General features: G+C 41.5%; 1 protein-coding gene across 1 annotated transcript in view; it reads right to left on the bottom strand.

Moving 5' to 3' along the window:
• The window catches only part of LOC128692014 (uncharacterized), a 17,039-nt gene extending 4,283 nt beyond the window's left edge, over positions 1–12,756 (bottom strand). The window contains exons 1-8 of the mRNA XM_070085145.1: positions 12,517–12,756; positions 9,471–9,594; positions 7,503–7,646; positions 6,896–7,019; positions 6,443–6,533; positions 1,377–1,563; positions 764–947; positions 339–443 (exon numbers count right to left, since the gene is read on the bottom strand). Coding sequence (XP_069941246.1) covers positions 339–443; positions 764–947; positions 1,377–1,563; positions 6,443–6,533; positions 6,896–7,019; positions 7,503–7,646; positions 9,471–9,594; positions 12,517–12,538 — 981 coding nt within the window. The 5' untranslated portion in view covers positions 12,539–12,756. The remainder of the gene's footprint in view (positions 1–338; positions 444–763; positions 948–1,376; positions 1,564–6,442; positions 6,534–6,895; positions 7,020–7,502; positions 7,647–9,470; positions 9,595–12,516) is intronic.
• Between the last annotated feature and the right edge of the window lie 978 nt (positions 12,757–13,734).

Here is a 13,734-nt window from a genome sequence, read left to right as displayed (position 1 = left end):
TCCCACACCTACTAGTCTCCCTAGAGCTCCCACACCTGCTAGTCTCCCTAGAGCTCCCACACCTGCTAGCCTCCCTAGAGCTACCACACCTGCTAGTCTCCCTCGCTTCTGATTGCCTTTTCCTCTGAGTTTCAATACCTACATAACTCACCTACATGAACTCTGTTTTAAGGAGAAACGGAATCTACATTAATTCTGACACTACTAATTATCAGACATTAATATTACTATTAAAAAGAAATGACAACAAAAACAAATAATAATAATACCACAGATAAAGTAATAACATGTAAGGAGAGAGGTAGGAAAGAAAGAGAAAGAAAGATAGATATACTCACAGAAGTGTTGACCGAGTCAGAGTAGAGTAGGTGGGTGAGTCTGCCTGTGGATGCCTCCCACACCTTGACACTGTCAGTTCCACCACCCCAGCTCCCACTTACCACCTGCAACACACAACCTCGACTACTAAGTTATCATTGTACAATAAAGGCACCTACACCACGAAGCATATTTTCATACTGTCGCTAGTACAGCTGGACTTCTTTCTTGAGGTGACAAAGAAAATGGGTAAATTTAAAACAGAAAATGAGTAAATAAGACCTCGGAGGTTAAAGTGAACGTAGACTAAAATCATTTTAGTAAGTGACAAAACTCTGGACATAACTTCAACCTCAACTACTTTTTTTTATAATTGTTTCTTAATTTTCATCTTATTTTATCCAATATCCGTGGCCATGGAACATTCAGACTCGTTAACTCTCACCCTGTTAGCATGAGGGTGCCATGCTAGAGCGGGCCCGCGCACCTGCACACCGCCCACACTGCGTGTGACACCGCCCGTGCGAGCATCCCACCAAGTCAAGCCGCCTCCACCCCCACCCACAAGCTCACGCCCTCGCCCACTCACCGCCCACACTGATCCTCGGGCTATCAGATGACCTCCCACCCTGAAAATAATAAGAGAAACTCATAGATCTTAAGGAGTGAATTAAATTTTGAAATAAAAGAGGGACATTATTTTTTTTTACACAAATTAATTTTACAGTTGTTATCGTACCTCATTTCAAAGCCCAGCCCTATTTAAGGTATATTACCACCCCTGTTTTAAATTGTTATGAAGCAGACTTGTTTTGTATTTTTTGCATAAGTTATTATGCATTGCAGTGCTGTGTTTTTTTGCAATATGTAGCAGTATAGCTTGTGTTGCATATACTTATATTGAGATGTAAGTCATTGTGCTGTATATATTTATATTAAGATATGTGACATTGTTTGGTCGCATACTCTTGCATTTTATAATACAATACTGAAATAAATTATATGACGCATGTTATCTGTGTTGGTGAATAACGAGAGTAAGAAGAGCACTTACTGACCCTTGATCCATGTTGCACACTGTGTTGAGGGTGTTCACGTCCCGTACTGTGACCTGACCTCTGGTGAAGGTCACCACCTGGTTGTCCAGCCCGCCCACCACCACCGCCGCCCGCACGTCTATCCCGCCCTCGCTCTGCACCACGCCCACACTCCGCCCACGCCACGACACCACACGCCCGTCTGAGTCTTGCAAAAATTAGAGAGAGAAATGCCTTTCAAGAGGAAGAGCCTTGATGGAAGATTCTTGATCCAAGGAATAGGAGTTACCCTCCCCTTTCATGGATCGAGCATTGGTGCCTTCTGTTTTCAAAGCACTGTATGACCCATACGGGTTTGTGCGTCTCATGAATATAATATTAACTACGTTTCTCTTCACCATATTTACTAAAAAATGTTTGTAGACCAAGAAATTTGCATCTTTGTACATCAAGAAATGCTTACATATATATGCACAGAAGTGGGTATATGTATATACACATGCATATATCTGTGTATATATACACTATATAATTCATATTTTAGTAATTCAGAAATTCTTGATGTCAATTTACGGATAAGATGCAGCCTTAATGACACACCTAAGATTAGTAACTCACCAAGGTGAGTACGTCAAAGCATTTGTACTAACAGCTGGTGAGTACATAAGAACATAAGAAAGGAGCACTGCAGCATGCCTACTGGCCCAAGCCAGTCAGGCCCAAGTCATATCTACTTAAGAAGGAAGAAGCAATACATCAGACCCACTTCCCCAAGCCAGTCAGATCCAACTCACACCCACTCATGTATTTGTCTAACCCATTTTTAAAACTACATAACGTTTTAGCTTTAGTGACGTTACTCGGGAGTTTGTTCCACTCATCCACAACTCTATTACTATACCAATGCTTTCCTATATCCTTTTAAAATCTATTTTTTCTAACTTGAACCCGTTGCTGGGAGTCCTGTCTTGGTTGAATATTTTTAGCACGTTATTTACATACCATTTATTTATTCCTGTTTTCCATTTATACACCTCAATCATATCCCCCCAAATTCTACGCCTTTGTAGAGTGCAGATTCAGGGCCCTCAGTCTATCCTTGTAGGAAAGATTTCTGATACATGGGATCAACTTTGTCATCCTTCTTTGTACGTTATCCAGCGCATTTATATCCATTCTGTAATACGGTGACCAGAACTGTGCGGCTTAATCTAAATGAGGCCTTACCAACAAGATATAAAGTTGGTGAGTACATACAAGCACTTGCACTACAGCTGGTGAGTGCATATAAACACTTGCACTAATGAAGATTGAGACACTTATGCAACATATGGGAATCTTTATTGAGAAAACGTTTCGCCACACAGTGGCTTCATCAGTCCAATACAAAGCAAAATGGTGCAAGAAGAGGAGGAGTTTGAGGTAATTCAGATGAAGAATTCTTTGTATCAAGATCTTGATACAAAGAATTCTTCAGCACTTGTCCAACCTATGGACGAAGACCTACTGAGACTAGTGGAAGGTTCCACTATGACCCCGCCTCCTCCTGCTTCGCCTCACCTGACTACAGTATATAAGCCACGTCTACGTCTCTATGCTGTACATTCTACAAGATTGATGGATTGAACACATCGACTCCAGGTTGAGGGGCTGATTACCTCAAACTCCTCCTCTCCTTACACACCTTTCTACTTTGTATTGGACTGATGAAGCCACTGTGTGGCGAAACGTTTCCTCAATAAAGATTCCCATATGTTGCATAAGTGTCTCAATCTTCAACTTATCGGTTTTTAAAACCATTTATCACACTTTTACTAATAACTGGCTAGTGCATACCTGGAGTTTACCTGAAGAGAGTTCCGGGGGTCAACGCCCCCGCGGCCCGGTCTGTGACCAGGCCTCCTGGTGGATCAGAGCCTGATCAACCAGGCTGTTACTGCTGGCTGCACGCAAACCAACGTACGAGCCACAGCCCGGCTGATCAGGAACCGACTTTAGGTGCTTGTCCAGTGCCAGCTTGAAGACTGCCAGGGGTCTGTTGGTAATCCCCCTTATGTATGCTGGGAGGCAGTTGAACAGTCTCGGGCCCCTGACACTTATTGTATGGTCTCTTAACGTGCTAGTGACACCCCTGCTTTTCACTGGGGGATGTTGCATCGTCTGCCAAGTCTTTTGCTTTCGTAGTGAGTGATTTTCGTGTGCAAGTTCGGAACTAGTCCCTCTAGGATTTTCCAGGTGTATATAATCATGTATCTCTCCCGCCTGCGTTCCAGGGAATACAGGTTCAGGAACCTCAAGCGCTCCCAGTAATTGAGGTGTTTTATCTCCGTTATGCGCGCCGTGAAGGTTCTCTGTACATTTTCTAAGTCAGCAATTTCACCTGCCTTGAAAGGTGCTGTTAGTGTGCAGCAATATTCCAGCCTAGATAGAACAAGTGACCTGAAGAGTGTCATCATGGGCTTGGCATCCCTCGTTTTGAAGGTTCTCATTATCCATCCTGTCATTTTTCTAGCAGATGCGATCGATACAATGTTATGGTCCTTGAAGGTGAGATCCTCCGACATGATCACTCCCAGGTCTTTGACGTTGGTGTTTCGCTCTATTTTGTGGCCAGAATTTGTTTTGTACTCTGATGAAGATTTAATTTCCTCGTGTTTACCATATCTGAGTAATTGAAATTTCTCATCGTTGAACTTCATATTGTTTTCTGCAGCCCACTGAAAGATTTGGTTGATGTCCGCCCGGAGCCTTGCAGTGTCTGCAATGGAAGACACTGTCATGCAGATTCGGGTGTCATCTGCAAAGAGAGACACGGTGCTGTGGCTGACATCCTTGTCTATGTCAGTTTTGAGGGTGAGGAACAAGATGGGAGCGAGTACTGTGCCTTGTGGAACAGAGCTTTTCACCGTGCCTGCCTCGGACTTTACTCTGTTGACTACTACTCTCTGTGTTCTGTTAGTGAGGAAATTATAGATCCATCGACCGACTTTTCCTGTTATTCCTTTAGCACGCATTTTGTGCGCTATTACGCCATGGTCACACTTGTCGAAGGCTTTTGCAAAGTCTGTATATATTACATCTGCATTCTTTTTGTCTTCTAGTGCATCTAGGACCTTGTCGTAGTGATCCAATAGTTGAGACAGACAGGAGCGACCTGTTCTAAACCCATGTTGCCCTGGGTTGTGTAACTGATGGGTTTCTAAATGGGTGGTGATCTTGCTTCTTAGGACTCTTTCAAAGATTTTTATGATATGGGATGTTAGTGCTATCGGTCTGTAGTTCTTTGCTGTTGCTTTACTGGCCCCTTTGTGGAGTGGGGTTATGTCTGTTGTTTTTAGTAACTGTGGGACGACCCCCGTGTCCATGCTCCCTCTCCATAGGATGGTAAAGGCTCGTGATAGGGGCTTCTTGCAGTTCTTGATGAACACGGAGTTCCATGAGTCTGGCCCTGGGGCAGAGTGCATGGGCATGTCATTTATCGCCTGTTCGAAGTCATTTGGCGTCAGGATAACATCAGATAGGCTTGTGTTAACCAAATTCTGTGGCTCTCTCATAAAAAATTCATTTTGATCTTCGACTCTCAGTCTGGTTAGTGGCTTGCTAAAAACTGAGTCATATTGGGTCTTGAGTAGCTCACTCATTTCCTTGCTGTCATCTGTGTAGGACCCATCTTGTTTAAGTAAGGGCCCAATACTGGACGTTGTTCTCGACTTTGATTTGGCATAGGAGAAGAAATACATACATGTACATGTACTTGTACCCACATCTGGTGGGTATTTAGAGTATGCAGTTGTACTCGCAGTTGGCGACTACTACTTATATGCACTTGTACTTGCATCTAGTTAGTACATATACAATATCCACTTGTACTCACAGTTGGTGAGGACATATTTGTGCTTATACTCACATCTGATGAGTACCATGAGAAATTACCTGCATAAGGTTTACAGGGTATTACCTGAATTATTACGTGCAAGTAATCTGGGCGAGGTAAGTGGGACTTATAGTATGTCGCAGAACTGTCACTCCCTCGATGCCCACTCCATTATCACTCTCACAAAAAGCAAGACCAAACATTAAATTAATAATTACAATATTATAACCAGCTACTCTGGTAAATTAAAATTGTGTGAACTGTATATTTTGGTTTACTTGTTGGGTACACAAAATATAGCTATAAGCACAGTACATAGAATACAATGGTGTTATGAGAAGAAATTCGTGTTACCACTTACCATATAATTACTGGATCACAATTTTTATTTGTAACACGCCCTAATGCTACCCTAATAGCTAGAGTTTACGATGGTCAATGCAAAAACTACTATACATTATGGGTAAGCATCAGTTAGCTAAGGTGTATTGCCGGGAAGAATCAGAGACCCTTATTTTTCCGTCCTTGTAGCCGAATTGTAAGGGTTTCCACACTAATTTATCCCAATTCTTCAGTGAAAACGTGTCAGCTATTTTTAAGTTACGGATTGAGTTCGATATACACCAAATGAACTTCGATGACGCCTGATTACATTGCACAATTAATAGACCAGTGTTCACACATTTAGTTTCACCATGGCTTCCTCCCCGTCCGCCTTGTGGCTGTTCCACATCCCCCCTCACTCGAAACTTCTCGAAGGGTCAAATCAGCATCGCATTTTAATACACAATTATTATATTATTCAAATTTACACATGCTGAATTTACGAAAATTCAAAATTTTCCACGTTATTGTTTTATTTTATTTTATATTTATTGCATTTTGTTATGATATAGTGGGTAAAACTTAGTTAATTTACGTTAACTTAACCTAATATAAGATAATGTATGCAGAGAATTCGGCTTAAACTCATATAGGGAAAACAAAACAACATTTTGCCTTACATAGCTTAATGGTATGGCTGATAGGTGTCGCTTTATGACCCCCTGTGTGTTTAACGTTTCCCCGAACATGACCATAATAATAATCGTAGATGAAATGACGTATTGTCGACATATACAGACCAAGACTCAAACTGAAGAATAAATTTTATCCTGACAACGTTTCGCTGTGGTTTATTCTGCATATGTCTGTGAAGAGCCTTGGTACTCACAGGTTGTGAGGATGGAGTCAGGTTGTCCTCCTGATAGCCAGAGTAGGGATGTGGCTGGAGTTGGTAACTGAGCGGCTGTCTCACCAGGTAACTGTCACCAGACACCAGGAGATGATCACATAAAAAAAAGACAGATGATTATGTTAATAATAACAGTTGTAAGACGGTCACACCAAAAAAGACGAGTATGTTAATAATAAAAGTTTTAGTATATTATGACCAAGGTTTGTTCGCCGGGAACTGCTCAGTGACTACACTACTTATCTATCTCTTCTCATATACCTCAATCCTTTTTGATGCTCTCTCCTACCAAATCCTTGTTGCCAATCTAAAGACCTTAAGCACAGAGAGGTGCGACTTTCAGTCCAGTATATACTGTATGTGCTCAACGTTTACTTTTATCCCTATTGTGTGTCAAGATCAAGTAAGGAACTTGTGTTGGCTTGACTTTACCTGCAGGGTATGGGAGAGCATCCCGGCCTGAGTGAAGAATTTGACTTGACCTGACCTGAGGGCGGTGCCCACCAGGCCACCATCAGGAGAGAACTTGCAAAAGATAACGTCACTCCCACAGTCCCTGGAGGATGAGGAGGCAAAAAGGCCAAGGTTCAAAGTGGATCATGAAGTCGATATTCCGGAAAGAGCGCCAAACCCGCACGGATCATACGGCGCCTGGGGAACAGGAAGTAATCAGATCCGATCCGGCAGAAAAAGAGGGCAGCTCCAATTCATTGGATCAAGGGCCTTGTCTAGCCTCAAAGCATCCTTCCTGGGGTGGTAAATGTAGCTGCAGAATCGAGGTTGAGTATTTTAAATATCATTTTTATATCTGGTATGACATTTCGTCAGACATCGCATTCATCTAATATGAGATGTTGAAGTTACAACCATGTTTCCCTTCCTTGGATCAAACCTGATTACGTCTCGTTCCTGAGGCGCTTTTAATAAGGCTACATCCCGTTGACTTACATTAAGAGACATATTGTTACTTTACGCCCATACGTCTCGCCACTGCGATTCTACGTCTATTTCCCAATAATAATAATAGTAATTAACTGACACTGTGGCCCTGATCTTGAGCTTGCCCTCGAGGGAGAGACTGGAGGACGGTGGCTGGTGCAACTTCACCAACAGGGAGGCCAGGGAGGTTCCTGACGCTACTGACGATGATGTGGAGATCCTTCTCCTGCCCAGAGAAGACGTCCTGTGGGGAAGGACAGAGAAGGGGAGGGATTAGACAGAAACAGGAGACATAAGATAACTGAGAAGATGAGATAGTTAAAACCGAGGCAATCGCATTCGTTTAACCTTGAAGAGTGCCTTCATTTGTACCAGTGATTCCCAAAGTGGCCGGAACCCCTTTCCCCCCCTCCCCCCCCCGGGGGCGGCGGAAAGATCCAGGCTGGCGTTGAAGAAAAAGCGGGGCGGCAGGGTGGCATCAGAACCAAGGGAGCGTTTGTTTGTTTTTCAAAATCTATGACAAAATCTAAGTCACGAACACTTAAGTAATATAAATGCTATACAAAGAATAAAATTAACATAGAATTATACACGGAACTTCAATGAAGAAATGAGGTTAATCTTTTCAAAGTCAAATCAGCCCTTTCCACTTTTCCGTCCAGGTTATAGTTATTCAAGTGTAACGTAGCCCGTCGTGAGCTCTTCCTGTTTCCGAGCCTCTCTGAATTGGAGAAGAACATAGCAGACGATGACCTTCAAGTGTACCTTGCACACCTGAATGAGCTGCATAGATATGTCTGACTGATTTCAGGATCCTTTTTTATACTGAAAACACCAGACTGAGTGATCAATCCATTCCTAAATATCAGCAATGAGGAAACAGGAATGGTGGAAGAAGAACTGATTTCATTCTAAAATGACATTGAGCTGAGGCCAAAGCTCAAAAAATCATATCAAGATTTTTTGGTTACAAAATACATTTCTGACCACTACCCGGCACTGTGGAACAGTTAATATGTATTTTACTGCCTTACCAACATCATATTTAGTTGAGCGAGGCTTCAGTGTAGTTGCTAAGCTTCTTTCGCAGCAAAGAAACATTATTATTATTATAATCAAGGGGGAAGCGCTAAACCCGGAGGATTATACAGCGCCTGGGGGGGGGGGATGTGGAAGGCATTCAGGCTTAATTCGGGGAACTGGAGCACAGATCCAATTCCCTAAATCAAGAGCCCCTCACCAACATCAAGGAACCTTCCTTGAGGGGTGCAAAGAAACAGACTGAAAATTACTGAAGGCGGGGATCTAAGACTTCTTAGTGCCTTCAAGCCTGATGTTTAGAAGCTGATGGCTGTATAGCCCTTGTGGTTTAGCGCTTCTTTTTGATTATAATAATTAGAAGCTGATGTCCATGCACCAAGCAAATCCATCTTATTACATTTATGAAGCAATGTAGTTACTGATGAGATGTAAATTTACCCTTCATACTGTTAAATAAACTGGTTTACTATGTTAATTTTTATTTGTGAAATAAATACGCTTGTTTATAGTATTAGATTAGTTGTTGTTTTGAATTTCCAGTAAACTAAGAAAGAGATGTGTTCATGTGTGGGGGGCTAGGGATGTGGCCTGGGAGCCAAGGGGGGGGGTGCAGCCTGAAAAGGTTTAGGAACCACTGATTTAAATCAAGGAGACCTAGAATACGGCTTGTTTATATTTGGTGTTACCTCGAGTACAAAACTAGTGAAGACAAGATGCAGTTGCAGGACAAGCTTCCATTGGAACGTTTTGCTGTTGAAAACTCTGCACAATAAATACTTATTTTGAAAATGTCCTTTTTTTTTATTGCTGTAGTACACCACTTGAATGTAATACAGAAATAGCTGACTATGACAAAGCATCTGATTATACATACCTATAAAATTTGTTACTAAAGAGTAATTATTGTTTTCCAACAGATGAGATTGACTGCGCTAACTAATGCCTTCGCTGAGGTGTGTATCACTTAACGTAAGCACAACGCATCCATCATGAGATAAAGCTAAAGCAAATTTAAGAATAAAATTACCCATGGGCGGAGGTCCTTGAAGGGGAGGTTCTGGTGGAAGTGGAGGAGCCAGCCTGGGAGGGTAGCTGAGGGAGTATCAGGCTTGTTGGAGACCCACCTCCACCACTCCCCACTTCCGACGCTCCTACAGAAGGAAAACGTATATAAGTTAGTCTATCAGTTTTACGTGGGTCGTCAAGGTCGCCATTCACTGATATAATAAAATCGTGAATACTTTAAATCCTAAAACAGAGTGGATGTTCAAGTAAAATGTAGTATATACGCAGAGATATTCACCCCACAGTGTATATAGTCTGTACTGTACATAAAAATACCCGCGAGATAGTGTTCGAGTTCTAATGACCAGAGCTTTTTGGTAAGATGGGGAAGGAAGAAGGATGGGTAAGGATGGAAATATTGGAAAAGGGTTGGAAGGGGGGAGAGGTAGGATATAAAAGGTAAGTGGCCCAACCACTTTGGTGTAATTTAAAAAGTGTATTTGAATTGATAAGATATTCTTTAAGGGGTATAATACTAACCCATCAGAGTCACATAAATATAATAGGTATATAAGTACATGACTCTGAATTGGTTGTAGTTATACAAGTTGCAATTGCTTTTTTTTTTTTTTTTTTTTTTTTTTTGGCGATTGCACAACAGATATTTATACGACAAGAAAGGCAATATTTTCTGGCCAGTTTATGAGCCCGTGACAATAGCTTCTTAATGGTGGTGTCCAACAATAGTCAATAGCATAATTTTACATTAGAAAGTTATTTAAGATGTCTCCCTAATTGGGGGCGATGATTTTCAGTTTACATAGAAGGGTTCTGGTGGTATCCAATCTTCTTCATCAGGTAAGTTGCTCAAAATCGTGGGTCGAGGGTAATCATCTTTATGAATAAAACGACGAACCCTCTGTGGGAGAGTCATTCTTTGAGTCCTGTGAGGCGGAGTATTGATGGTGTAATCGGTGGTATTTATCACTTGTATAGGATGTTCTCTATCTGGCATGTATAGTTCTTGCATTGTATAAAGTTGTTTCTTTTTTAGGGTGTCAAGGCGTACATTTATGGCAGTAATATCTTGTTGTGTGTGTAAATCTGCCATTTTAACTCTGTCTCTCCTCCTGGTATCAGTAATAAAGCGAAGAGCTCTATTCTGGACCCTTTGTAACCGTAGCATGTTGGTCTTTGTTGTTAATGACATTGGGACACAAGGGTATTCGAGTATAGGTCTTATTATCATTTTATACAGATGTTTTTTGACATGTTGAGGGGCTTGATTGAATCGAAAGAGTCTGCTAAGACCGGCTTTGGCTGTGTTGATCTTTTTAGTTACATGAGATGTTGAGTGGAGCAGCCTGTCTATTTCATATCCCAAGATCTTGTTAGGGTTTCTAATGGCTACAGGTGTACCTCTGATGAAGATACCCCCTTTATCTTCAATGGTTGATGCAAAACATCCTATCGTGCTAACAAGGACCTTGTCAGGATTAGTCGTAATTCTCCATTTCTTCTCCCAATTAGATGTTCGACGAAGTTCAATATTCATTTTTTCTATGACCCTCTCATACTTGTATTTTCCTGTTACTGGAGTTGATGAGACGACATGAATAACATCATCTGCAAACTGTGTCACAATTGTGTCATTAAACTCTGGTTGAGGAAGGTCATTCACATAAATGTTAAACAGAAGTGGACTGAGACAAGAACCTTGTGGGACACCAGCCGTCGACTATGCCCTCATCTGCTACACCTGACCTGACGTTAGTATATAAGCGCCAGGCTCCTTGCTTCTGCCAATCAGAAGCCACGATTCCACCACAGTCTTCTACACACTCTGTAGCAGAGACACCAACACTGAATGAACCTTCAATGCTGCAACCACCAACCAAAACCTCACCAGGCATCACTCGACGTATTAATACAGAAGACCGACACCGAGATCAATACCTACACTGGAAAGATATAACTTTTTATACGACTCGTGACCAAGAACCCACCATGAATGTCGACACTTTGTACGAGAAATTACACAACAGAACAGTCAAGTTTACAAATCGTAAAGGAACCCACTGTTCCTTCACAGCACTCAAGATGACCTTTGACCAGTTACAAGCCGACCCAGCATTTCGACCCAAGATTACAAGACTACTCATCGTTTCCTCCCAACAACTGCACAACATAAGGAATGGCTCCAACACTGAAGAAATGATGTAACTCCTGACTCACACTTTAACGACACCTGACCAATCAAGAAGCTAGCCTCCCTTGACCACGCCTCCAGTTTCTGCCAGCCTCCAATCAACATCAAGATGCAGCAATCTTCCATCCAGCAAGTTGCAGTCAGCACCTGCAGAGTTCCTGCTGTCTTCTATGTCGTCTTTGTCATTGTTTATCCAGGTTTAGCAGTTGGGTCTAGTCCTGACTCTTCTCTCTTCGACTCAAGACATTCCTCTCACCATCTATTCTTCGCACTGTCCCCACTTGCCCCTCGCCCCTCGTGGGTCCTTACCTGTGAGTCCTGATCTGATCTGATCTGATCTGCTTCAGAATCTCCACGACTATGGTGCTCTTCACACCTACTCCTAGGTTGAGGGACTGATTACCTCATCTTCTGTATATAGTCCTACTGTCTTCAAGTTATGTCCTGGAATTTGTATTGATAAAGCCACTGGATGGCGAAACGTATACAATAAAGATACCCAGATGTTGCACATGTGTCTTAATTTCATCACATATTAGTATGTAGGCCCGTAAAGTATCTCAGTGTTGGGTGGTTATTCTTGTAATGACATTACATGAGGGTCATTAAGGATGCGTGTCACCTGTTCACCACCAGTCTAAAATACTTTCACACCTAAACTCTTAGTATGTATACAGTGAGATGCTTCATCTCTCAGTGCATATATCTCAGTATATATATATATATATATATATATATATATATATATATATATATATATATATATATATATATATATATATATATATATATATATATATATATATACATACTGCAGGTTTATTCGTGAATTAGGTTGAATACTTAGTGTAGTTCCTACCTGAGCTGGGCCGTTGGGTCATCTTGAGTCAGTGTTCCATCAGGTATCAGTCTATGATGTATGTGGTCACCTGACTGTGTGTGTACTCAAACTGATGTTTTCTCACTTTGATTACGTTCATTCTGGCTTGAACTTACATTCATGTTCACTCTGGCCTGAGCTCGCTTAGATCTGTGCTCACCCTGGCTTAGTTCACTTTCGTTTACATTCACTCTAGCTTGATCGCATTCAGATTCACATTCACTCTGACCTGAGCTCACAGTACGAGTACACCAACTCTGTGGGTGTGTTTGTGTTGCTGTCACTATGGCAACGGGGACGCAGAGGACTACAGACAACTGCAAAACAATAAATCAAAATTATGTAACTAAGTCGCTGATGAAGGGTTCTTGATCCAGGGGAATTAGAACTACCCTCCAGTTCCTTGGATTATATCTGATGACCTTCCATTCCCTACTTCCCTGGTGCTACATGACCCCTACTAGTTTAGTGCTTCCCCATAAATATAACAAATATAATAATTATAATAATATATACCAGATGTTAACAATACTGTGACTAGCCGGGGATCAAACCCACGTTATTTTAGCCCGTCTTGTGGGAAGTCAGTCAAAATCCACCACGCTGTAAACACTGAGCCATCAATGATACAAACTGTTCGTGGATGCATTAATAATTTAATATCAGATGTGTTTCAGACAATTCGAGTATGGTATCCCTGTATTCCATAAGCCCAGCCCCTTCTACCTCAATGCATATATATTAATCATCTGTCCTATTTATCTCAGAGTATGCAGAATTTACTTTTGAACTCTACAACACCCAAACACACTCTAACTGCCCTCCTCATTGAAAGTCCCATCTTTTTAACATAGACTTACTCACTGACCTTTCTTTTTTTGACAGAAACTGACTTACTACATCAGTTTTGATTTCGATCTTACACCCTCACTAACTTCAACCTCACTAATCCACCTCCCAAGTCCCCTATCATTGTACACTGCTCCTAACAGTACACTTTACTGACTCATTCTAGTTTAACACGCGTTTTTTAGGAATGTATTATTATTATTATTATTGTTGTTGTTGTTGTTGTTGTTGTTGTTGTTGTTGTTGTTGTTGTTGTTGTTGTTGTTGTTGTTGTTGTTGTTGTTGTTGTTGTTGTTGTTGTTATTATTATTGTTATTATTGTTGTTGTTGTTGTTGTTGTTGTTGTTG

Source organism: Cherax quadricarinatus, chromosome 15 (assembly GCF_038502225.1).
Source record: "Cherax quadricarinatus isolate ZL_2023a chromosome 15, ASM3850222v1, whole genome shotgun sequence".
Lineage (NCBI taxonomy): Eukaryota > Metazoa > Arthropoda > Malacostraca > Decapoda > Parastacidae > Cherax > Cherax quadricarinatus.
The sequence above is the reverse complement of the archived record's forward strand: the minus strand, read 5'-3'. Positions and strand labels throughout refer to the sequence as shown.